At 35.2% G+C, this 27,174-nt stretch overlaps 1 protein-coding gene across 1 annotated transcript in view; it reads left to right on the top strand.

Annotated features, from left to right (window-relative positions):
- The window catches only part of UCHL3 (ubiquitin C-terminal hydrolase L3), a 42,146-nt gene extending 16,220 nt beyond the window's left edge, over positions 1-25,926 (top strand). Inside the window, exons 6-8 of the mRNA XM_079721848.1 lie at positions 20,193-20,268; positions 24,911-24,969; positions 25,716-25,926. Of these exons, the coding sequence (XP_079577974.1) occupies positions 20,193-20,268; positions 24,911-24,969; positions 25,716-25,799 (219 nt within the window). The 3' untranslated portion in view covers positions 25,800-25,926. The remainder of the gene's footprint in view (positions 1-20,192; positions 20,269-24,910; positions 24,970-25,715) is intronic.
- The last annotated feature ends 1,248 nt before the right edge of the window (positions 25,927-27,174 follow it).

The raw sequence follows: 27,174 nt of genomic DNA, 5'->3' as shown, positions 1-27,174 counted from the left end.
CGAACTTGAAAAAATACTGATTTAAAAGTATTGAACTTAAATATTCCCACTATCTTCAAAAAATATTTTTTTAAGGAGAAAACAATTTGATACTGTGATATAACTGCAGTTTTTCATAGCTCTGACTGGTAACTGTGAATGTTTATAATAAAACCACTTAGGAATTTAAACATTAATTCTCCATGTAATTGTATCATACTTTCTTGGTTGCTCTCAGGTTCTGCTTTCAGAGGTGTGTACCACTGCTTTTTGACTAAGTTTACATACACAGACGCACACACACACAAGTGGCATGTCTAAGTGGTTTTGACACCATACTGGAAATGAATGGGATGCTCTGTTTTTTGTATTGCTTTTTACGATCTTGAGCATGTTCTTAATCTTCACTATGCTTTGCTTTTTTTTGTTTACAAATTTGTAGTGTTAAAATTAGCAGTGATGGTGAAGATCAGCATGAAATTATTGTAAAATATGAAAACTGTTAATTGTAGTAAAGCAGTTAAATGCTTTAATACCTGTTTACTTTAAAAAAATTGTCTTTATGGTGCCTCCTCTTGCCTCCTTTTTGGCCTTTATCCAAATTATGGCTTTTAATACCTCCTTTTAGATGATGTTCACATCTCTTTCTCTAGACCTAAACTCCTTCCCTCTGTAGACTCTTTTATTTTATATGATTCCTACTATTTGCATTTTAGCTATTTGTTTTCATATTCTTTTTCATTTATTTAAGATGTATTTTTTTTAACATCGTAACAGCTCTGAAATTAAGGTGTATCTTACAGTTGATTTTGTAATTTACTTGGTGGTATTACCTTCTTTAGTCGTACATAAAATGATGCATCTTAAAACCACTGGTGCCTTAGATTTGCTGAAATGTGGTGTCATATCTCCCTTACTGTGGCTCTTCGACCTAGGATTGGTGTTCGATTCCTGTGAGTATGCCCCAGAGTATCCAACACCATTCCTTGTGCATAGGCACAACACATAATTATTAATTCACCAGAATTAGCTCAAAACTAACCTTAGTGGTGTAAGAACTACCAAAAAAGGCTAAATCTTGGTGTTCTGTAGTCCCCTGAGTAAACCAAACATACTATTAGCCACTGTTCCTCAATAGGGCACTATTAACATTTTGGGACGAGTTCAGCTCTTTGTTGTGTGGGCTGTTTTGTGCATTCCAGGGTGGAATATAGATTATTATATTCTAGCCACTGTATGTTAGTGACTCCCAGTCACTGAGAGAACAAAAACCCACACCCTACATTTCCAAATTCAGTATCAACCACCTTAAAACTCCTGCACCAGGGACAGGTTTTGCGATCACTTTATTTCTGGTTCATCTACCATCTGTGGACTTAAGAGTCTTTGACATATTATTATCTCCATTGCTCTCTGTATTCCAGCACACTATTTTTTGTCAGTTCCTACGACACACCTCAGTTTTTCCCATTTGTATTTGTTTGATTTTGCTGCCATAGCAAAATACCACAGACTGGATGACTTAAACAACAGAAATTTATTTTCTCACAGTTCTGGAGGCTAGAAGTCAATATCAGGGTGCCATCAGGGTTGGTTTCTGGTGAGGCCTCTCTTCCTGACTTGTAGACGGGTGTCTTTTCACTGTGTCCTCACATGGCTTTTCTTTGTGCACTTGCAGAGAGAGAGAAGTGTCTAGTGTCTCTTCCTCTTCTTATAAGGACACCAGCCCTATTGGATTAGGGCCTCATCCTTATGACCTCATTTAATCTTAATTACTTCTTAAACGCTCTGTCTCCAAACACAGTCACATTGGGGATTAGGGCTTTAGTATATGAATATTTGGAGAACATCGTTCAGTCCATAGTACCATTTTTGTGCTTTGTAAGGGCCCAGTTCTTGTCCAGGTATACCCTTTCACCTTACATAGTTGGTACCTTCTCATCCTTTAGGTTTCACCTTAAAAGTCATTTTTCAGAGAGATTTTCTTTCATTACCATTAAGTAGGGCCACCTCAGTGAATTTTCTGTCATAAAATCCATTTTATTTTCTTCCTGGCATTTTTTAATCTACAATATTTTTTTGTTTGTTTATTCCATTTATTTCATAGAATAGGAGTCCCATGAGGACGTGGGTGTTTTTTGTCATATTTACCTTGAATCCCCAGGACAGTGCTTGGCATTGGACAGTATATAGGCATTTATGAAAAAGTGCATAGTATAAAAGTAAGGAGCACAGGATGTAGGTTTGTATACTGACTCTACAATTTAGTAGCTTAGGCAAAATACTTTCCTTAGCATAAAATGAAAAGAATAGCATCTACCTTATGGGATTGCTGTGAAGATTAATGAGTTAACCATATAAAGTGCTTAAAATAGTGCCTGGTATTTAATGGGCCCTCAGTAAATACTAGGTGGTGATTTTGTTTTACCAGGCTTTCAGAAAAATGAATATGAATGGCAGAGGATGAGCTGAAGCAATAGGGTGAAGCCAGATCAAGGGGTGGCTTGAATTTTATAAACAATGGGGAGCCACCAAAGATGGTATGTCTAGTGTTCAGCATATTGAGTTCAAGGTGAGTAATGGGTCATCTGTGTAGAAGTTGGATATGGAGTCTAAAGCTCTAGGGCGATATCTGGAGTTTTGTATTTGGTCGGAGAGTAGTTAGAACCTTGAGAATTCTACAGAGGGAGAATAGTGGTGAACCACAATGAATCCCTGGGGCACACAGGTGTTAAAGGAGTGGCTGGAAGAAGAGGAGCCAGTAATAACAGTGTAATAACAACTGACATCATTGATACTCTCTGTCAGAACGCTTTCATGGGAATGGAGTAGGCAGGAGCCTTATTGCATGCAGAGACTTGTAGACTAAGTGAGAAATCAGTAAGATGAGCCACCAAAACACAGTAGCCTCTTTAGAAGATTGGCCGTAAATGCGGCCAAAGAGTAGTTGTTTACTTGTATGTTCTGAATCCCACCATGATTGTCTGGCCGACTCTGGCTAATCCAGAAATTTGGACGGTAGCCCCACCTCACTTATGCTTCATTAACCTACGCTGAAAGTTACTGCTTTCATGTTTCACTTAAGTTTGGGAAGATAGAAGAACAACAATGGGATATGAGGAAATTAAATTAAAAGTGTTTTTTTAAATTGTGAACAAATACAATGATACAATAATGGAAACAGTATGCAAATCAAACGTAAAGGCAAGAAAAGAAAAATCCAAAAGAATATTTTATTTGCCTTCAGACTCTAGTTTTACTTCATCAATACTTATCTAAAAAGCCATTTCTAAAGTTTGTGATTTGCCCATATTAATTTAGGAGCCAGCCCAGATATGAGTAGAGATCTCCTGATGATTTATTGTTTATTTAACTTTTTACAAAAAGAATAAATTTATTATATTGCTCAGGAACCTCCATACAAATTTATAGTAATAATGAAAAATAATAGAAACTGACTCAGTTGTTCTATGTTTGTATTAAACAAACATGCCAGTATGGAAAATGTAGCAAAAAATGCTTTTAGTATTTATGGGTTTTTTTTTAATTTCAAATCTTTTTTTAGCTAATTTTAGAACAGTCGAAATCAAACATTTTTGTGGGGTTTTTTTCTTATTATTTTATCATGAGTATTTTCTTCATCAAAACCTCTTTATAAATAATTCCTTATGGCACTGTACTCATGTGAATGAATCATAATTTACTTTCCAGTTACCTTAACTTTTGATATTTAGATTGTTTTCAGTTTTTCAAGTTAAACGCATTGAATATCTTTGTTTATTCATATATTCATTCTAGGTTCTTTCTTTAAGATCATTTCCTATAGGTAGAATTACCTTGAGTCGAAGGGATGAACATTTTTCAAGTTCTTGTTACATAATATAAAATTATTGTCTGTCTTTCATTTGATTAACCTAGTAATCTGTTTGAGCACCTAGTAATCTGTTTGAGCACCTAGTATGCCAGGTATGGTGCTAGGAACTATATATACAGAGATAAATAATATGCAGTTTGTGTCTTTGAGGATCTCTTACTTCAATGGAGATAGCTTCAAAAATAGCCGTTGCCAGTGTTGAATTCTATTTTTAAATTTTGGCTTGTTTGATAGAGGGAAATAATGTGGTTGATTGCTAAGACCATTCAAAGATCTGTTGTAAAAGTTTATGAAATGAATTTCAATCATGAAAGTAAATTGTAATGAATTTACAAGTAAAATGTGTAATCTACTTTGGTTAGTGTTGTCCTATAAGAGGAGGTGTTTTTGACTATTGGGAAAGCAGTGGGTAAATTCTGATTTCACGTATGTGTTCACGTATATGTATACACAATTTAAAATAAATTATGTCTGTGTGTATGTATATGTATGTGTCTAGTTGGCTTTTTTGGCCCAATCAGTGCAGAATGTCAGTGATGGGGGAGGAAATAGTGTCAAGTTTTATCTTTATTAGATGTATAAGTATAGTTTGCATGGCTTCATTTTACTCTGAAGTATAGCTTTTCATTATTTTGATTATGTTAGAATTACAAGGAGTTAAGATGCTCTCACATTTATTTTCCTTCTTTAGGGATTTATTTTCTTCTTTCCTTGACTCTGAAAGAAACGGAAGATATTAGGAAGAAACTTAGTCCTTATAGAATGTACAATTTAAGGTCCCGATTGTTTTGGGAGAATCAGATGGGAACAGTAAATGAAACTCATATGCAAAGTACCATGCATTTTAAGCTGTATAGTCCAGTTTTGTCAAGAAATCTGAAATTGCATCTTTCTGATCTTTCTTTTTGTTTTCCATTTATTTTCCATATCCCATTTTCTCTATTCCATTCCAACAAGATGTAAGGTAGATCCTTTTGGGGCAACTTCATTTTACGTCATTCTTAAAACTGAGAAATGCTCTGGAACTTCTGTCCTAACTCCTTACACTTTTGCCTTTTTCTCTCCTTCTGTTATCATTTTTTCTGTATATCATTCCCTGAATAGAAGCTGGTTTAAAGCGTATGTGTGGAGTTGAATGGGAGAGCTGAGTTTGAAGGAGGAAGTACAAATTAGGATTAGTTATAGTGGGGGATATATTATTGAAATGGTTCTTTTTTTGATCCTTTGTTTTCAAGCAGTGATATTCTATCTCCTTACATGTAATCAGTTCTTCTTTATCTAATATCACTGGAAAATGAATGATGGTTAAATGGATTGAATTAGTTGTTGAAAGGGTCAGAATATAGTTACTACTCTGTCCTGTTTACACTTTTTTCCCTTTCTTAAGTTAACAAATATTTTGTCCTAAATGAATCAAAATAATCTGTTTTTTATTTTTCTGAATAATCTTCTTGTTCTTCTTATTTTCTCCAATATCAGCGTTTTGGAAAAGGAGATACATAACTATTATTATTTTAAAGTAAATTCTTATATTGAACTCATCAGTTTACTCTTCCAGACCTGACTAGACTAGTAATTCTTTTTTTTTTTTTTTTTTTGTGGTACGCGGGCCTCTCACTGTTGTGGCCTCTCCCGTTGCGGAGCACAGGCTCCGGACGCGTAGGCTCAGCGGCCATGGCTCACGGGCCCAGCCGCTCCGCGGCATATGGGATCTTCGCAGACCGGGGCACGAACCCGCGTCCCCTGCGTCGGCAGGCAGATTCCCAACCACTGCGCCACCAGGGAAGCCCAATGTAATTCTTCTATCTAAAAATGGCTCCAGCAATAAAAATAGAGTTGAGGTTGTAATGATATTTGAGGATGGTGGATTTTTCTGTTTGTTTTGTTTTAACCACAACTTTCCAAAACAGAGGGTTAAGATTTAAGATTCTTTTCATTTGTAGTCAATGAGAATCTTATTGGAGCTACTCTCAAATTGTAAAAATAAATAAATAAATAATTTCTGGGACTTAGTTTTTGGCCAGCTTAACAATGGTAAGCTTGAGTTTAATGTAAAGTATAGAGATATAGGTCATTATCTTAATAGGGATTTTGGAGAATTGTTAACGGAAGTGAGAAAATACAGTTGTTAAACCAGTAAGGGAAAAAAGTCTTTAAAGAATATCTAGAAATCTGTGGGTATCTTGATTTATTAGGTGAGCAAAATGAAGAAATTTGCCATTTTCCATGGAATATATAGTGGTATTTTGTGTATTTCGGTATCTAGCCCACGTTTCACTTTGACTTCTTTGCCAACTGAACATGGATACGTTGTAGGAAAGTTTGCATCCTTTGCATGAATCTGGTTTTGCTTTACTATTTTAAATTTGGACCTCAAATTTAGTGTAATTCAATGTATTATACTGAAATTTATTCCAATCTACAGGAGTCCATTTAGAATTAATTTATAATTTTGACTTTAAACTTTTAAAGTTTTATATATGTGTACATATCCTCATGCATGTATGCCTACATTTATAATTTTACTTCTTTTCATGGCATTTGGAAGCCCTAGAGAAGTTCCTACTTTTTTTCCTTTCCATGTGCCATTTTTTTAGACTCAGTGGTATCTCTAAAGTTTGAAAGAACATGTCCTATTCTAGAAATAAATTTAATTGTCATGATTAAGTATGTATTTTATCAGCAGGTCAGTAAAAGGAATGATTTTGTAGGTATTTAAGACAGAAGAGTCTCACCATGAGATACCTGGGGTTGCTGGAAACATTGGGAATCATTTTGGGGTGTTACAGTATCAGTCTTGATTATTCTTAAGTGTCATTTATGGGTGAATGCAATGGAAATTGACATGCTTATCAATTGCCAAGTATTCTCATCTTCTTAAATTCTCACTGCTTTTAAAAGTATGTCTGTCATCTTACTATAATGATAGTTACCATTTACTGAACGCATTTTATGTGGTAGGCATTATACTAAGCACTGTGTGTATCCTACTCTAATCTTCTCAATTCCTTAAGATAGATGTTATCCCATTTTACAGACTGGAAGACAAAGAAGTTACTAACTTGTCCAAAGTCACACAGCTAGTAAGTACTGTCCATGCTCTTAAGGCAACAAAATGTATAGATAAATAAAAATTGCTAAAACAAACAAGCTCTTAGTCAACAGTAGATTTTTCCTTATATTAAACATAAAGTCTTACCCATAAACCAACCACAGTCTTTTGGTAATTATGTTATCTGTATTTTGGAAAACAGTAATTATTTTAAGTACCTACCAGCCAGTGATCCCTTTATATTTAGGAAATTACATGGTTATAATGATATTTTTCTTAGTAACAGGATGCCCTTTTAGATGGGAAAACATTTTGGGTGTAAGCCAAAATCTACTTGCTTTATTTTAACATTTTAGACTAATTTAGATTTAAGCACTTAGGGTAAACTACCAAACACTTGATTTCTTAATAAAGCAGTAATACTAGTCTGACCCTCTGCCCCCTTTGTTAAAAGGTCTGTATCATTTCTTTTTAGCCTTTACAACATTTCTAATTCTTTGGTGGTTATTAAGTACTCTAAAGAGTACTTTACTTTTTGTACACCCAGAGAATGTATATTAACTGAAGCAAAAGTAATTTGGCTTTTTAGACCAACACACTCTTTCCACCTTTTTATTAAAGGTTTGAAAAAAAATTTTTTTTAGCCTTCATGACATTTCTAATTTTGTGGTTATTAAACAGTTTAAAGGGTAGTTGACTCATTTTTTCATATACAAAGTGACATACACATTAACTGTGAAGGAAAAGTAATTTGGCCTTTTAGGACCCAGGTATTTTGGTTTCTTTCTGAACCAGTTATAACTTTGAAGATAGAGAAATTTGAACTGTTGATTGTTATGGGAATACAGCTAGAGATAGTAATAGGTTTGCCTCTGTGAATTAGGTAGTTGACAGTTGATGGGTGGGTGGCTTTGTGTGAGATGAAAACACTGAAATTGGAGCCAGGAGTCATGGGTTCTGCCTCTGCTTTGAGAGTCGCTAGTTATATGACTGTGGGCAAGTCAACTAAGTCCTTGTGCCTCTAAAAGACCCCAACACTGTCCTGATGCTCATGGGCTGTGTCCAAATAGCTCACCCTGTATTTTTTTTTTTTAACTCAAGAGGATTTAAGTCAGAATCAGAATGCTTAAAAATCTCAAAATGAATGTCTATACCTAATTCCTTTATGCAAAAAATATTTGTTAAACTCCTTAGAGTACTTTCTGAGGAGCAAATCATTTAATTCCTAGGGTTTTTGAAAAGCCTGTTCTGGTTTTTTCAAAACTGTAATGAAGAGATAGGTTATATTGCAGTGGTGTATGTGAAGTCACATTATACCGTTGCAGACCCACGCAGTAAGCAGAGGGGGCACGGTTTCAGTGTTGATGTCCTGGCAGACATTGATGTCATTAATAATTCTAATGAAATACATAATTTTTGACAACTTTGGATTCCTCCACCAGGACTGAAAAACTGAGGAAGTGAGTTCTTTATTCAGATGCTCTAGAAAGTGAGCTCTTTATTAAAATCTGCTGAAAGACTCAAGAATAAGCTGTAGATATTTGATCTTTTCCAGTTAGTATGGAAAGGAAATTGGCTATTTATTCTGAAGCTTCTACTCACAGTTTAAATTTTCATATTTGAAAGCAAAGCTAACTTAGTTACTTCGGCAGCTAATATTATGACAGTGTAAAAGTTGGTGAATATGTCTTTAATATTTGTAATTCTAAGAGAAAGCCTAGGTATATTCAGATTCCATAATAGCGTTCTTCATATCAGTCTTTTCATCTTTTAAAATAATATTACTTGAAAATCCTTTCCTGAAACTAACACAATATTGTAAAGCAATTATACTCCAATAAAGATGTTAAAAAAAAAAGAAAGTCCTTCCCTGAATTATCATATAAACTTTCATTGGAATTGAAAATATATGTGATATACACAGTTACGTCTATATTATGAATTAAATTATCTTTACAAATTGTACAGTTGGAAAAAATGTGTATATACTGTGTTCCTTTAGCTTTCAGAGGTAGAAATAAATATGACTAGAGTAAAAATTTAGAATTACTGGTTCTAATGTTTAAGAACTCAACATATTCATTTACTTATGGAAAACAATACTTAGTATGCTAGCAGTATGATAGTGGATAAAAGGTTTTTCTAAGAGCATTACAAGGTAGTTACAAGTAAGACAGTCATAATGTAGTAACGTACTGTCCTGTATTTGATATTGTAGAACAGTTGCCAAATAGAAACACATGCACACACACATGAACCTTGATGTATGGAACTCATTCAGGAGGGTGTGCTTTTGAACATATCCTTTCTTTTTTTCATTCCTTCCTCTTATATATGGAAAACACGATGAGCAAAAAGAGGGCTAAAATTACCCATAGATAATCTGATAATGTTTGGACAAAAATTGTATCTTCATCTTTAAATAGAAATGATCATAATTTCTACCTTAGTAGGATCATTGTGAGACTCTATAGCATCCACAGTTTAGAACATTTGGTATGTAATAGTAAGCATTCAATGCTAGCTATTATTATTGTTGACTGATGAACATATAAAGATACCTGTGTGAGTGTATTTACTACAGCATAGTTTATAAATGTAGAAAACTAGAAACAAACTAAAGATGCCATAATATGTTTAAGGTACATCTATTTAGGGAATAATATGTTGTCGTGAAAAATAATGTAGATATATACTTATTGAGGTGGATAGATGCCCAAAATATATGGAAAGTGAAAGCAGCGTGAAGAATATGATTTTTTTCTTTGTAAAAAATGTTAAAAATTTTAACAAATTGCTAAAGGTCAAGTATAGGCTGGTATGATACTATAAAATCCCTGTTAAGCACTGCCAAAGGGGAGCTCACAACCACTCTCCACAGACCTCACTGGGTACCTATAAGCTTAAACTAGGGAGAAGGCAAGAGAGAGGCCCAAGGTGCAGACCTCGGGGAAGGAAGCAGCTTCTACTTTGGGAAGGGCCTGGATTCTTCTCCCCTATGGAATAAAACCTAACAATGCTGAGACAGAAAACCCTCCCTGTAGAAGGGAACAGACAAAACTACTCCTTCAGGGGAGGTATAGGAAACTCCTATGAGAGAAATCAGTGGAGGAGGGAAGGATCCTGTGGAAAGCCTTGTCCTTGATATCCAGGTACAAACAACCTACTTATGATGGAGGCTGAACCATATCAACAAAGAATGCCTTCACCTTCCCACCCTTAGACCAGCCAGCACCAACAAACAAGTGTCAAATGTGTGGGGTAGGCCGAGAGCATGAAGAGAGACCTTCTCTGAGGCATAGACTCTGAGAAAAATCCTAAAGCTATGAGTGGAACAAGAACATTGAAAAAGAAAGCATTTAGCAACCCAGCTCCTACCTTAAGCACACAGTAATGTGAGGCAGATTTTAAGCTGGTAGATTACTGAGGATAACCATAGCAAAAACAAACCAAACAGCACAACTTCTAACTAGATTGACTCAACTCCACACACTAAAGCCCTAGCAGAAGAGGAGGCATGCCCATTCCCAGACATAAATACATTTGTCTCAGTCTCTCTGCTCCTACACAGGATGTATGCCTTTTAAACAAAAATTATAAGATGAAGAAAACAAGAAAAATAACACACTGTCACAAGACAAAGGAATCAACAGAATCAAACTCAGATATGATCCAGGTGTTGGAACTGTCAGATGCAACTTAAAATAACTGTGATTAATATGTTAAAGGCTCAAGTAGAAAAGGTAGACCACAGATACCAACAGATGGGGAATATCAACAGAGAGTTGGAAGCTCTAAGAAAGAATCAAATGGAAATCTAGTAATTAAAAACACAGTACCAGAGGTGAATAATACCTTAATGGATTTGCCAGTAGACTTGCAAATGTTGAGGAAAGAATCAGAAAATGTGAAGATAAATTGCTAGAAATTTACCCAAACTGAATCACAAAAATAAAAAATCATGGGAAAAAACCCCACAAAACCCCCCAGATCACCCAAGAGCTGTGGGTCAATTTCAGATGATCTAATATGTGCAGGTAGAATCAGAAGGAAAAGAGAGGGACTTCCTTCGTGGTCCAGTGGTTAAGACTCCACGCTCCCAGTGCAGGGGGCTCGGGTTCGATCCTTGGTCAGGGAACTAGATCCCACATGCTGCAACTAAAGATCCTGCATGCTGCAACTAAAGGATCCCGTGTGCCACAACTAAAGATCCCCACATGCCTCAACGAAGATCCCACATGCAGGATCCCTTCGTTGCTATGAAGATACCATGTGCTGCAACTAAGACCCAGCGCAGCCAAATAAATAAATGAAAAAAAAAAGAAAAAGGTTTTTAAAATGCTTAAAAAATTCGATGGAACAAAAATATTTTTCAAAAATAAAGGAGAAATAAAGTCTTTTAGACAAACAAAAACAGAGAATTCATTACAAGCTTACTTGCACTATGACTTGAATCTACACAAAGAACTGGTGAGCGCTGGAAATGGAACAAGTAAAGGTAAATATAAAATAAATTTTGTTTTTTAAATTGTTCTAAAAAATGTTTAAGTGCTCATGGATAGACCATATTATGGATCAGAAAATAAATCTTAAAAAATTTTTTTTAAATTTAAATTATACAAAGAATATTTTCTAACCATAATGGAATTAAATTAGGAATTAATAACAGTAAAAAGTATCTGGAAAATCCCCATATATTTAGAAATTAAACAATACACTTCTCAATAGCTCATTGGATCAAAGAGGAAGTCACAGAGAACATGAGAAAACATTAAGACAATTTTTTAAATTGAAGTATAGTTGATTTACAGTGCTGTGTTAGTTTCTGGTGTACAGCAAAGTGATTCAGTTATACAAATATATGTATATTCTTTTTCATATTCTTTTCCATTATGGTTTATCACAGGATATTGAATATAGTTCCCTGTGCTCTACAGTAGGACCTTGTGTTTTATCTATTTTTTATATAGTAGGTTGTATTTGCCGATTCTGAACTCCTAATTTATCCCTCCCCTAACCCCCTTTCCCCTTTGGTAACCATAAATTTGTTTTCTGGAAAACATTTTGAATTGAATGAAAAATTATTAAATATATCCAAATTTACAGGTTGCAGCTAAAGCAGGGAGTAGAGGAAAATCTGTAACATTAAATGCTTATAGTAGAAAAGAAAAGGCAGAGGTTAGAGAAAAATCTATAGCAGTAAATGCTTATAATAGAAAAGAAAAAAAGGCTTCAAGTCAGTGATCTAAGTTTTTACCTAAAGGTAGCAAAAAAATAAAATAAAAAGAGAAAATTAACCCTAAAGCATGCACAAGGAAGAAATAATGAAAAGTGAAAATCAGGGAAATTCATTATTGTTCTAGAAGTCCTATAGCCAATGCAGTAAGGTGAGAAAAAGAAACAAATGGCATATGGATTGGAAAGGAAGAAATACAGATGTCTGTATTCACAGAGAGCATGATTTTTTATGTAAAAAAACTGTTTATTAAAAAATGGGGGAAGGGGACTGTGTGTTAATGTCATAAAAGACAAAGGCTGTTGGAAATGCTTCAGGTTAAAGGATACTGAAGAGGCATGAAAAAAAAATTCAATACCTGCTCCCAGATTAGATCCTGAGGGGAAATGCTACAAAGGACATGAATGGATCAACTGACAAAATTAAAATATGGATGGGAGGTTAGACAGAAGTCTAACATGACATCCAACCTACACACATCCTAACACAGCCCATGTCTATATGAAATTTTGAAGGTGATAACTGCTGTTACAAAAGAATTTTCTTTTTTAATTAATTATTTTTGGCTGCATTGGGTCTTCGTTGCTGTGCACGGGCTTTCTCTAGTTGCAGTGAGTGGGGGCAACTCTTCTTTGCAGTGCACAGGCTTCTCATTGCAGTGGCTTCTCTTGTTGCAGAGCACGGGTTCTAGGTGCGCGGGTTTCAGTAGTTGTGGCATGAGGGCTCAGTAGTTGTGGCTCGCAGGCTTAGTTGCTCCACGGCATGTGGGATCTTCCCGGACCAGGGCTTGAACCTGTGTCCCCTGCATTGGCAGGCAGATTCTTAACCACTGCACCACCAGGGAGGCCCCTGGTACACGGATTCTTAACCACTGTGCCACCAGGGAAGTCCAAGAGAATTTTCTTAGTCTTAAGAAATACTGAAGTATTTAGGGGTAAAGGACCATGATTTATATAACTTATCCTCAAATGGTTCAGGAAGAAAACAAAACAACTATGTAGAGAGACAGGAAGAGAGCAAGAGAGTGTAAGTACAGATGATAAAGCAAATCAGGGTAAAATGTCATAGGTAAATCTAGGTGTTTCCTGTACTCTTTTTATTTTTGTAACTCTTTGTAATTTGAAATTATTTTTTAAGTTTTAAAAAACATTCTTCAAAAATGGCAAAAGAAGAGAGACATCATATTTGAAGTTAGAAATCACTTTTCTCCCAGTAAGCACTGTGAGGGATGAGGTAATGTCTGCCTCCAAAACAAAGACAGGTTTGCTTACTGCTTATTATAATACATCAGTTTCCCCAAGCTCAGTGTTCCTCTCCTATAATGCAGTCCGTTGTGTGTGCAGCCATCCATCTGGGCCCTCTGTGTTGCCTTCAGGTGAACTGACACTAACATAGTGATGATCGTGCTCCTGGCTGTGCTATGAGTAAAGTCCTTTGTCTCTGACACAAGAGTCTCATGTCTTCTGCCAGCACCCATGAACAAGTAACAGGATAACTTTTTAGATGGAAGGGGTAAAGTCAGATCCGAGACCTGACAGTCTAGTCCTCTGAACATGTCATCCTCATTCCTATTTTTGTCTTTTTTCTCACACTGAATTCTTTGCTAGGAATACCTTTCCCATTTTGCCTGCCCAAACCTTATATGTTCTTTCAATGTATGCCTTTAGTTCTACTTATGGTTTAGTAATCTCTCCTTCCCTAGATTCTTAGAAAATTTTTGTTTTCTCCACTACTCATTAGTCATCTCTTCCTCTCTTCCTTTACTCCATTTTCTTTCTCCATCCATTTTCTTTTTCCTCTTCCCCACTCTTCTGTCTTTCTCTTATTTAAATGTAATCAGATTGAATATGACAAATCTGTTAGAGCACAGACACTTTATTATATATACCTTTGTTCCCATATAGAGCAAAGTATAGGATTCATTTATGTATTTCTAATTGATTGATTCTTATTTTGAGCAGCTAAACTGTTCACAAACATGTTCTTAAAACCCTTTATTTTAGGTTATTGTATTATTTACATAGATCAGAAGTACTAAGTAGGATCATAGGATTTTCAGGGTTGAAAGAGTCTTAGAAATCATTCAAGGAAAACCCCTTTATTTTCCTAAAGAAAATAGGTCATGGTTAGTGAAATCCATTATCACTAAGCAAGGACTTATATCACTATTTTTTTTTTTTTTTACTTCTTCTCACTATGGTTGTTAGTGATTATAATTTTATCATACTGCTTTAAACTCAGTTTCATGTGCTGGTGTTATTTATTGGAGGCAACAATTGTAAAATTATCATTTGGATTACCATTAATAAGTTAGTTATTATTAGCATGTGCATTTTGTGGAAAACTCTTAGGTCAGATTCACCTTTTGTGGTACAATAGTGTTCGAAAAGGTGACTCCCAAAAATCTAATTTTAAGAGGATTACTCCTCTGCTTATTGGAATCTGGTCTAATAAATTAGTATTAAAATCTTTTTCTTGTCCACTTAGGCTGTACACCACAATTATTAAGATCATTGGATTCTGGAACTAGATTTCCTGTATTTGAATCCCAGCCCTGCCACTTCCTGGCAGTGTGACCTGGGTTATGTTACTTAACCTCTCTGTGCTCTGATTTCTTATTTGTAAAATGGAGATAATTACAGTAACTATCTCATGGGTTACTGGGGGATTAAATGAATTAATACGTGTAAAGTGCTTAAAAGAGTGCCTGGCACAAAATAAGTGATACATATTTTAACTGTTTTTTTCTTTTACTAAAAGATGGGTAATAATCCATGATAGTTTCCATTTAACTTTTCAGCCTAAGTAAGAGGATAGTTTATGCATGGCATCAGCTTCTGAGGGATTTGTTTCACTCCTCTATATTTTGAAGTTGTTTTTTTCCTTAGTGTTTATTACTGCTAAGGAATTCTTTTTACTAGTACCTGTTACCATACAGTTTTCTTTTACACATAATTCTTTGTATGTTTTGTATATGTTACGTGTTTTGTGTGTGTGTTCTTTTTTTTTTAAACAGTTTGATGTAATAATTCCACTTTAGTGACTTTTAAATAATTCCATGAGTCTGCACTATACAAATGAGGATAGTTTAGATGTGCACTTAACAGAAGCTATGGAATATAACCTGATACTTTGGTTATGTATTTCCGCTTCACGTACCTTTAACTAATATTCATTTACGATCCTTTTCTAAATTATGATTGACTAAAAATACTAGACCATATAAATCCAAGTATGACCATACGGTGCTTTTAAGAATAACTGATCTCCCAGTAACGTGGTCTCAGTAAAATGTTCTCTTTTTTAATTATGTAGTCCTCCTCGCCATGCTCATCACAGCCTCATTCTAGCCACTGCAGAGCGAAGGCCTCATCATGGTGTCACCATGCATCCCTGCCCTGGGCCAAACGTAACCATGTAGGCCCTGCAAAGGCTACCAGTCCATCTCTCCGTCTTCGTCGCTGGCGACCCTTCTTACGCCTACCATCTTTGGGTCTCCATTCTGTTGTAAGTGTAGTCAATCTTCCATCTCTTCTTCCAGTGACAGGGGCAGTCCATTTTTTCCCTTAAGCTTCTTCAGTCTTCAGAGCGCTTTTCTCTTGGTTCATCAACCATTAGCTTTTTCTCCCCCAGTAAGACTGCAAGCATACCTCTATGTTTTGCAGTCCAGCTCGACCCTCACCAGTGCCTTGGTGAACATCCATCTTTCCACTCCATATAACGCCAACAGGTCCCTCCCTGCCTTTTGATGAGTGCTGATCGACATTCATGATAATGTTTAAGTTCCTGTCAGTTGTTAAAGTGAATATGTATTCTCTTACCCTTCATCTTTCCAATTTCATTTAGTTGACTCAGGTCAACAAATGCTGTGTACCGTCTGAGTTCTTTGCCATCTCTTACTTTATTTTTTTTTTCATGTTTCTAAACATGACTTTAGTCTCTTGTCATGCTTTGGGGTTATTTTACTTACTCTATCCTTAATCTAAGCCTCCATGGTGTAGGGTGTTTCATCTAAGCTATTTTATTCCCTGAGGTGGCTCAGGTACTTGGTTTAACCTTGATCCAATCTTCCCTGCCTATTCAGTTTCTAAAGATCTTTTCTCAAGTAGGAGGTGACGATTTTTCTCCTTGTGAATTGATATAGACTTCCCACAAATTTTATAATTTCTCCTTCTTAAGTTGATAATATTAGCAAACTGTTAAAAAGTACATTTGTTCTTGTAATCGTGCTAATTACCTTAAATGTTGAGGCTGATGATGGAATTCTAATAATTCTCATAATTGAAATAAGATGCAGGATGGCAACTATAGTTCTTGTCTTTCTGATGTTTTAGAAAGTTAATGGTAATGACTATAGCTTGGCAGAGCCTACCTAGAAATGCTACATCTGAAAGATTTGGCGTACGCCACACATTTATAAGAAACTTGACACTTCAGTAAATCATCGTGACTTTTGAAGCCAGAGGAAGTCTGACTACACATACTTTCATGCTTAAAAAAATTAAAAGTTGGTGTCAGACATTCTTTCCTTCCCCTTATTTACTCTTCTAGAGCTATTCTCAAACTATGAGGTGGAGTCTTGGCACTTTTCCTTAAACATCTGCTTCCACCAAATATCAGTATGGTCATCAAAATAGCCTTTCGTCAACAAACTGGTATCAACAAACTGGTGTCTCTCTATTTCATTATCCTCACTGGGTCACAACATGCATTTGTCATATTTATTTATCCATCTGATATTTATTGCTTCCCTGCTGTGCCATACGCTGGCACAGTAGGAGATATAAGTGAATTAGATGATCAGAGTAAAACCCTAATTTTCTAAATTCTGACTTGGGCACAGTTGATTCCAAATAGGAATAAATTACTTTGTACTTAAAAAATATTCTAAATATAAATGAACATGTCATAAAAATTGGCATTCTCAGTTTTATGTTTTTATGTAATATTGATCTTTTTCCCATGTTAATTCCATTGCTTTATAGCTTCATAAATGTTTTCATAGCCTAGTGGTTAAGAACATGGATTCTAGAATGACATTGCCTGGATTTGAAACCAGATTCTATCACTTACTAGCTTTGTGACCCAGCGCATGTTACTTAACACTTCTGTGCCTCAATTTTCTTGACAGTACAATGGATATAACTATATTACCTACCTCATATGGTTTATATGACAATTAATTGGTCAATTCTTATAAAGCACTTAGAACAGTGCTTGGTATATATTTAGCGCCACAATTATAAATTAAATTTAAACTATTTTTTATAATTTGAAAATTTTATTTAGCATTTAGTTAACTTCTATCTAATCGTTTTTTTAATTCAAGGTAATAAGAAGTATGTTCTAAATTAAGAAACTTTGTAAAAAAATAAGATATAAAAATATAGGTAAAAATTATCTAATCTGTAGCTTCTGGTTTTTGCCTTTTGTTAGTTATTGGTCATTTTTTGAAACAGAAGACTTACTGGAATTTGCTTTTTATGTATTGTTCTTGTTTTCAGTGGAATAATGTTTAAGCAATTGGATAATTATAGATTTCAGACTCTGACTAATTGAAGTTGACCAAAGGAAAAGGCTTGTAATAGGCGCTGAGGTCTTGTGGAAGGTTTAGAAATTTTGAGCATTTATCTTTTATAATAGTTTGAAGGCTTTTCATGCCCTCTTTAGTGTTTTGTATTTTTAGTATGCACTTTTGGATAAAAGGTACAATGACTCACAATTTTGAGTCACTAGATTTAGTGACTTCTTACATTTGTAATAATGTAGTCTTAGTATTGTAATAACACATAATGTTTATATGGCACTTAACAGTTTCTAAAGTAGTTTCATGCATTTTGTTTAAACCTCAGAACAGATAAGAAACCCAGTGCTCACAGGGGTTGGGTACATATTCAGGTCTCTGGTTCTGGTTGTATTACTTTTATCTCTAGCATAGTTGTATTTACTGACAAAATATAAAAACCAGAAGCTATTAGAAGTATTATTCTTAAGAAGAGATGGTGTTAAAATAAGTAATAATTTTAAAGACATAATAGCTCAAAAGATTTTAAATATACTTTATATCCTACTGGATAATTATCTTAAAATAAGTAAATAAGCCCCTTTACTAGTTGGATAAGGAATTTTTTGTAGTGTTCTTGTTATAGAATTGAATTTATAGTTTGTTGAATTGCCTAGATTTAACCTTGAAAAATTGGGTTCTCTCTGGTCATTGGTGAAATGGGGGTATTGGATTGAATGATCACTAAAATCTTTGATTCTCTGACCAGTAAAATAAGGGAACTCATTATCACTGTCTTTAAGTGTTTGAAGAAATATCATGTTCAAGAGGGATTAGACTTTTTTAAGTTGATGGAAACTATTGGGAAACATTTTTTGCCTCAATATGAGGGATAATTCTAACAAAACTGTCAAAATGGAATGGACTGCCTGAAAACCTAGTGGCAGTTCCCTGTTGTTTGCAGGGATACCACAAGATGGGGCTACAATAGAGAGCAGTCCAGCATTGGAGCAACAGTAAAACTACGTAACTGTGATTCCTACCAACTGTGAAATTCTTTAGTTCTAAGTTGAATTTAGGAAGAGCTAGTTGACCACAGCAATTTACGTTGCGTTGTTGCCATTCGTAATTCGAGGGCAATAATCTCTGAAGAACAATACAAGGTTAGATGAGTCACTCTGTAAATGCTTTAGAGGCATCCAGTAAATCCAAGATAGTAACGTTTGTTCTGTTCCTTTCAATTTCTGCATCTGAAAACTTCGTATTACTTAAAACTTAAAATTATATAATTACTTGAGGGTGAAAAAATAGAAATTTTAGAGTTGATACTGTTGTGCTACTTACTGGATATTAAATAATATGAGATATAACTTGATTATGCCTCTTGAAAACGTTTGCCTCTAAAATTTGTACTTACATTTAACAGTGATTATATTTCATTTCAAACCATTTAGATTTGGTATATAGCTAACACATATTAGTGTTATCTGTGTAGTTCCTATATATTGTAAACAGTGCTAGTTTATCATGTATTGACTTGCATAAGTTATTTGAATGTCTAAGAAATGTAGCACAAGTTGCTCATGCAAATTGAATTTGGCAAGCTAAAAAAACCTAGGTATAATTTTAATATCAAATAGTTCACTGAGAAACAAGAGAAAAATCGTAGGCTAAGTTAAATTTTACTTTAACTTGTTCATATTCCCTTTTTCTCCTTTAATCTTTTGGGCTATTTTCCTGCTTCTCTTCTTTTTTTTTTTTTAATTTTATTTTTTTTTTTGGTGGTACGCGGGCCTCTCACTGCTGTGGCCTCTCCCGTTGAGGAGCACAGGCTCCGGACACGCAGGCTCAGTGGCCATGGCTCACAGGCCTAGCCGCTCTGCGGCATGTGGGATCTTCCTGGACCGGGGCACGAACCCGTGTCCCCTGCATCGGCAGGCAGACTCTCAACCACTGCGCCACCAGGGAAACCCTTCTCTCCGTTTTTAAACCTTTTGAATCTAGGATGAATAAAAATACTTATTTTATTCTAAGTCTATATTGCATTTTTCAAAAAATGAGATTAAGGTTACATCATTAAGGGAAGAACTCACTTTCTTGATGTCCTAAAATTTAACTTGCAGAGTTTTTTTTAAACTCTGTTTAGGCTATTATTAAACTTCTAAAAACTTTATTATTTCAAATTTCAGAAATTAGACAAATTAGTTCATGCATGCATTTCATTCAGCAAGTATACACTGTATACTTACTATGTACCAGGTGTTGTGCTAGGTGCTGGGCTTCCAGAGTGAACAAAACTTTAGGTTAAAATCAATTGAGATTAAGAAAGGTGTGCCTTGAGTCAGTGTTTTCCTTGTTGATGGTCAAGCACATTTGTTATAAATGTAGGCATGTTCACTCTGTCCACTATATCAAAGATTAAGCCTTGAATTATATTGGATAAATGTTTTTTCATGTCATTTGATATTATTTGTATGTGTTTACATGTAGTTGATTGATTTGTTTGACTACTAATATATATAATATGTATTTTCCCCTCCTATTCCAGGCACCAAATATAGATGAAAAAGTAGATCTTCATTTTATTGCATTAGTTCATGTAGATGGGCATCTCTATGAATTAGGTAAGAAATATTTTAATTTATCCTGGGGAAAGAAATAGTAAATGGGGAAATCTGTATTTATGATAAGCATGACTGTTGATATTTATTGTGTTTACCTAAATTAATTGATTACCATATAACATTGAGTTGGCATAATGGAAGTTTTCCCTTTAAAAGTTTTTACTAGAAAAAATAAATATGTTTTTGATGTTCAAGTAACTTATAATTCAAGAATTCCTGCATACCACCTTTGCATTTTAGCAAAGCAGGAAAATGCTTTGCTAAATCATTTAGGAAACTCCTGTAAATCACTTCAGCAGTCTTTACTAAATTTTTGAGTTGGTTATCATCAACATCTTGGATGAACCATCTTGATCCTGAAACTAGTTTTAAAACATAGTGTATTATTCATAATGACTAATTTTTGTATTCAATAATGAGTATCACTAGTTTTCAGGCTTTTGTACTATCCCTTTGTATCATATCTGATTTTTAAAAAGACTTTACAGGAGTCTATGTTTTCTGGCAACAGTTCCCTAAGGCATGTGTCAAAGTAGCCATGATTAATTACTTGGTATTTTGGCCTATTCCTGCACTTACCTTTTAAACGTTTAACTGTAGGTGGACTACTTTAGTTTGTATTTGGAGGAGAGGATATTTTAATTGATAATTAAAGGATAATTAGAGGATAATTTTAGAGGATAATAACCCGAGGATAGTTTAAATTGATTCATTCAGACAGAAGAAACTTTCATGATTCTTTCAAAATTGGTAGATAGTACTTATGAGTCCTTTTTGTCTTTCTCTCTGAGACCTTCTTCGATTAAAAAAGGCCGAATAAAGAAACAGAAAAGTGAAATCCTTTTCAATGTCTAGATACCATGATTTTTAGTTCTCTTTCTTCTCATTTGCTGTAAATATTAACTTTTCACTTTCATTTTCCTTAACTTACTTAAAAACTGAAGAGTTCCAAAAGGACTCTGATTGTGACTGTAAATGTGGTCCATAAAATTTAGATGGATTTAATATTTGGAATATGGCAACAGAATCATACACTCCATTAAAAAGAAGTGGCTCTGTTAAAGGGGACAAGGAAAGGAATGTACATCCCTGTGGGTCATCTACAATAGTAGAGTGATTTGAGTAGGAATCAAACTAAAGTGAAATAGTTGTCATCAGAGTATATAACAGACCTGCAGAGCAATTTGGAACATATGCTTTGCTAATTCAGTCTCTAGAATCTACATAAAGATAAAATGTAATAGGGATTGGGGATTTCAAATGTCTGATTGCTGGAAGCTAGTTTCTGCTCTGAATTCTGAATAATAAAGAGTAACTAGTAGAAGTGGAAGTAAAGAGTGTGCTGAGACTTACAGACACATTCTGCTAACTTCAAGAAAGTAGATTTAGGAAAGGCCAGAGGAGTGATAAATGTGGTCCATAACTAGAGACTATAAAAGTAATGGTGACTTTCAGAATGGGAGACTTCATAATAGAGCAAACAGTAACATCTAAAAGATATTCAGAAGAAAAAAATCTCTGATCATCTCATAGGAAGGAATGAGTTGTCTAAAAACCTCAGTTTGACTGATTAGCTAGCTTTCTGAGCTCAGAGACTAAAAGGGCAGTAGAAGGAGAGACGTGTATCAGGGATAGGCTACATATGCAGAATGGTTCTTTTTAGTAGCATGCCAAGATCAACACCAAAGTATTTTAAAATTGGTTTGAACTAAGAACATCAGAAAAGAAAGGCAGAACTACTGAGGTCTTGTTTGGTTCAAGTATTCTTTAGCAGGAAGAAAGATAGATCGATGTTGCTGATAGAGAATTCGAGCCCTTTGAGGATTACATTCTCTAAATGAGTTTAAAGAATTTCAGAGTTCTAAAGAATAGCTGGAATCTTTGAGATGTTAGAGAGGACAGGGATGAATGCAAGACAAATGAAGATGGGCATCTGCTGACTCATTGCAAGGGGAATTGGTGGTAGCCCTGACGCAAATTCCTAATAAAGTTAAAAGGAATGTTGAGCAAGAGGAGTATTGAGTTAGTGCATAGAAAACAGTGGGTAAGAGAACAGCATATGGTTTTTAAGAAAAAAGTCATTTCTGGGCTTCCCTGGTGGCGCAGTGGTTGAGAGTCTGCCTGCCGATGCAGGGGACACGGGTTCGTGCCCTGGTCTGGGAAGGTCCCACATGCCGCAGAGCGGCTGGGCCCGTGGGCCATGGCCGCTGAGCCTGTGCGTCCGGAGCCTGTGCTCCGCAACGGGAGAGGCCACAACAGTGAGAGGCCCGCGTACCACACACAAAAAAAAAAAAGTCATTTCTAAGTACCCTTATTTTAAAAAACAAGGCTATGTGATTATAGAAGTGGTGCAAGGTAATTTCTATGGGACAATTGTATAACAAAGGGTAGTGGTAGTCTTTAATGTATTCATTCTCTATTAACCTTCTAATTGTAAGGTTAGCTGATGAAAGGGACTGAGTTATTCATCTTTCTATTATCACCTCTTGTCCTTAGGGCTTCATGTAGTTCTTGGCATATGTCCTTTTGATGTGTCCCTGTCATTCTTTTGAGCACTTTCTAACTTTCTAGTAGAACAACATTTCCTGGTTCATCCTTTGTTTTCCGTGCCCCAGCCCTGTGTTCAGCCACTTCTCCAAGGAGCCCTGGTTCCTTTTATTGGAAAATGATGATTAGAACCGAGACCTGGGTGCTAAGTGTGTTCATTGCTATTAAGATATCATTACTTCTAGGCTTTCTCAGAGGACAGAGCTAGGAAATATTTGTATGTGTTATATACATAGACACATGTATGGGAATATGGATATCCATGCACACACAATTATATCTGTTTCTCTATATATTAAAAAGCATTTATCTACATCCACATTTATAATTCTAACCTAATATTATACAGTTTATTCTAGTGTTATCCATATTTGTGACTTCCTTTTCTGAACATGGGAAATCTAGCTCTCATTATCCTTCATTTCTTTTCTGATTTAAGCATTCCCCTGGTATGTAAACAAGCTCTTGACCACCCCAGCCCAAAGCTCTGTTCCAGACACACTGCTTCCCGCCCCCAGCTGGCCCACTGATCCTGGCCTGGTCCCAGACAAAGAGCAACAGCTCGCCAAAGTGTGTAGCTACCTTCTTCCTGGCATTGTGCAAACTCCAACTGCCTCAGCCTCCTTGAACTCTGCTCTCTTTCCCCTCAGTCTCCTAATTGAGGCTGCTGTAGGCTGCTTGGGTTTTCCTTTCCAGCACAGGCAGATAATGGATATTACTGTTAGGCTTACTAACAGTTCTGGGCTACCTGTTTCCCGATCTATAAAACAATGGTTTCAGATATTTAGTCCAGGTCTTTAGTTGTTTCCAGTGGAAGGCCTAGTCCAGTACATTATTTCATTCTGGCTAGAGGTGGAAGTTACCTAATGTTATTCCTTAGCTTCCCACAATGAAGATAATCTATCTTTCCTTTGTCACCCTCTTTACCTACCTCTCCCTCCCAATCACAAAATACATGGTTTACTTTTTCCTGTTCTTCCAGTGTTGTTATAGTTGTTTATATTCTTATGACTACAGAAATACTATTCTCAGATGAGCCATAGTCAATGTACTTTTCTTTTCAACTTTTTTATTTCTCCAGATTTCATAATTGTCCTGTTTTGCTTTTTGGTTTGGTTAATTTTCCCTCATATTTTCTTTAAAAGTAGTATCTTTTAGTCCAGGTCTGTCACTATGTATACATATTGATTCAAAACTTTTTATTATGTTTAGAAGCCATGAAATTATAGAGGGAATTGTGTTTTATGGCTTGAACTTGATGTGCCACTTATAAAACATCTGAAATTATAGGCTTGTATAGAGAGTATCAGTTAACTTTGGGTTAGCAGGAGTTTATATAATTCTGGACTTTTTCATTTTTCATAGTATTGAAAAAGTACTAGTTTTTTCAAGGTGATACTGATTACTTTTGGTGGTCAGTAAAATAATCCTAGGTTATTTAGATTGTTGGTCTATACTCCTACCTTGGTACACAATTAGTAGTAGTAATATATAAACCTTGTAGTGGCTTCCTTTCATTGGTATAAACATGTCAGTCTTACTTAGGAGCCTTCATCAGAAGGCTTTAAAGTGAAGAAAGAAATTTTTTATATTTCTGATGGTCATAACTTTTGAAAAGCTGACATTAATTTTGCATATTCTTTTTAGGAAATTAAAGCCAATAGTATATATTTCTAATAATGTCTGTTTATGAAGATAATATAGGCTTTCAAACATGGAAGCAAGGTTCTAAATAACTACTAGTGTTAAAATATTCATAGGTAGCATACTTAAAGTGTTTGTTTTAGGATATATTATTTTATCTTTTAACTTTTGCCTCACTGTGGGAAGAGGAAAATGGAAGTTGAAAGTACATTATCCTGTCATTCTTAATTAAAGGGGACTAAAGAGATAGGATAACTAAATAGAATATGTGATTCTTGATTAGATCCCACATAAAACAAAACAATATGGATAAAGGATATTTCTTGGTGATTGGAAAAACTTGTACATGAAATACATGTTGTTAATTGTTTATAGTATTAAAAAGAAAGAAAGAAAGTACATTATCCTATACAAACAACTAACCATTCACCTGTTCATCTATTTTCCACAGATGGACGGAAACCATTTCCAATTAACCATGGGGAAACTAGTGATGAAACTTTATTAGAGGTAACAATAAAACTTGTTGGCCCACCTTCAGTGTCATTAATGTTCTTGTTATTTTTAAAACATCTCTAAAGATAACTGGTATAGGACTTCCCTGCCAGTCCAGTGGTTAAGACTCCACACTTCCACTGCAGGGGGCACAGGTTCGATCCCTGGTCGGGGAATTAAGATCCCGCATGCCACGTGGCATGGCAAAAATAAATAAATTAAAAGATAACTGGTCTAACAGTTTTCTGTATTTCTCCTTGTCCTGGCTCTCTTGAGAAAATCCAAAGAGAAAAATTTGAACTAGCTTTAAAAATCTACAGCAAATAAAGAGGTTTGCAGAGCTCTTTCTGTGAACAAGTATCAAATTTGAAAAAGACAAGAATAGTATTGAAAGAGATGCACATCATATCCCATATTTCATTAAATCCAAGATACCATCATTTATATCTTGATCTTAGAGATTTTTAAATTTACGAACAAATTTTATGGCTTAGAATCAATAAAATATGTAATTTTCATGTTAAAAGTTTCTTAAAAGCATTTTAAGAAAGAGCACTTAGCGGATCTCATATTTTCGTACTAATCAAATTAAACCACCAGCCATTCACTCTTCTAGTGTCCTTTAAGTTATTTTTTATTTGAGAAAAGAAGTCTGCAATATAAAATTAGTGTGGATTAGGAAAACGTGAAACATTTATTTATCAGTTTTAAGTAAAACACGTTTTAAAATTGAAAGATGGTGTATCTTTTTTTCCCTATAGGATGCCATAGAAGTTTGCAAGAAGTTTATGGAACGTGACCCTGATGAGCTGAGGTTCAATGCCATTGCTCTTTCTGCAGCTTAGCTTGTCCAGAATGGAAACACCAAACACTGTATTATTTGCAACAAAATTAAATTTCTTCTGCCATACACTAACTCAAAAATTTTGATATTTTCATTAACTTGACTGATTAAACTTTATGTGAACTAAGCTTTGGCTTAATCTGTGTTTTATATTATTTTTGCCTCAGATTAAAGCTGCAGTTCTTCCGTTTCTTTCTGATGAAGGATTTACCTTATTGGATGACTAGCTGTATCTTTCTTACTCTCTTTGAATTTCATGGGAGATTCTGTATTGGCACACAGGCACAATTTCCATCTGCATAGTATGAACATATATATTTATTTAGCAAACATTTGGTTAGCATCTACTTTTAATGAGCTGGACACTGTTCTAGGCGCTGGAGTTACAGCAGTGAACACTGTGGGCAAGTTCCTTAGTCACGGAGCTTATGTTCTTGTGAGAATGGACAGATGATAAGCACATGAATAAGATACATACCAATGACTGCTGTGCAGAAATTAAAGTCGGATTTGTGTTAGAGAGTGACTGAGTGGATACTTTAGATTTTTGTGGTTAGGGAAGGCTTCTGTGAGAGGTAACTTTGAAGTTGAGATCTGAATAGCAAAAAGTAGCCAGTCATAGAAATGGGAGAAGAGGGGAGAGTCGTGGGGAGAATAGAGGGAATAATTAATGCAGAGTCCCTAAAGTAGGCAAGTCTCACTGTGTTGTAGGACCAGAAAAAAAGGTTCATATGACCAGAGCATTGAAAATAATGGGAAGATAATAAGAGATGAGGTCAGAGTAGGAGGGCTTAGTGATACAGGAATACAGGAAAAGGAATTTGGATTTATTGCAGGTGTGATGGTAAGCCATTGGAGGGTTTTAAGCAGGAGAGTGACCTGATTTGGTTTATAATTTTATACCACTGACTACTCTGTGGATAATATATTGGGGAGGGGGATAAGAATGGGGTAGAGAGACTTGAGGAACCCACTGCTTTAGTTAAGAGACAGATAGTGATGGCTAGGGTCTTAAAATTAGTAGTAATTTAGATTGAGGTATGTGAGTGAATTTGGGGTGTGTTTTGAAGAAGAAGGGGCTTCAGTTAATTCTTAAAGGATAAGGTGGAAGGCAGTGGAAAGGTGGAAGAGTATTTGAAGAGTTAACGTCAAAACACAGGGTTGGTGTGATGGTCCTTCATCTTTTCAGAATATTGGTTACACAGGTGTACACATTTAGCAAAACTCATTGAAATCTTACTTCACTGTATATACATTTTACCCCCCCACAAAACAAAACAAAACAAAACAACAATAAAAAAAAAAAAAAAAAACCAGAGCAGAGATGGGGTGGAATGAGTATAGCAGAAGAAAGACCAGATTGGTCCAGAATGAAG

This window comes from Hyperoodon ampullatus (genome assembly GCF_949752795.1).
Source record: "Hyperoodon ampullatus genome assembly, chromosome: 16".
NCBI classification, from domain to species: Eukaryota; Metazoa; Chordata; class Mammalia; order Artiodactyla; family Ziphiidae; genus Hyperoodon; species Hyperoodon ampullatus.
This window is presented reverse-complemented; position numbering and strand designations above follow the sequence as displayed.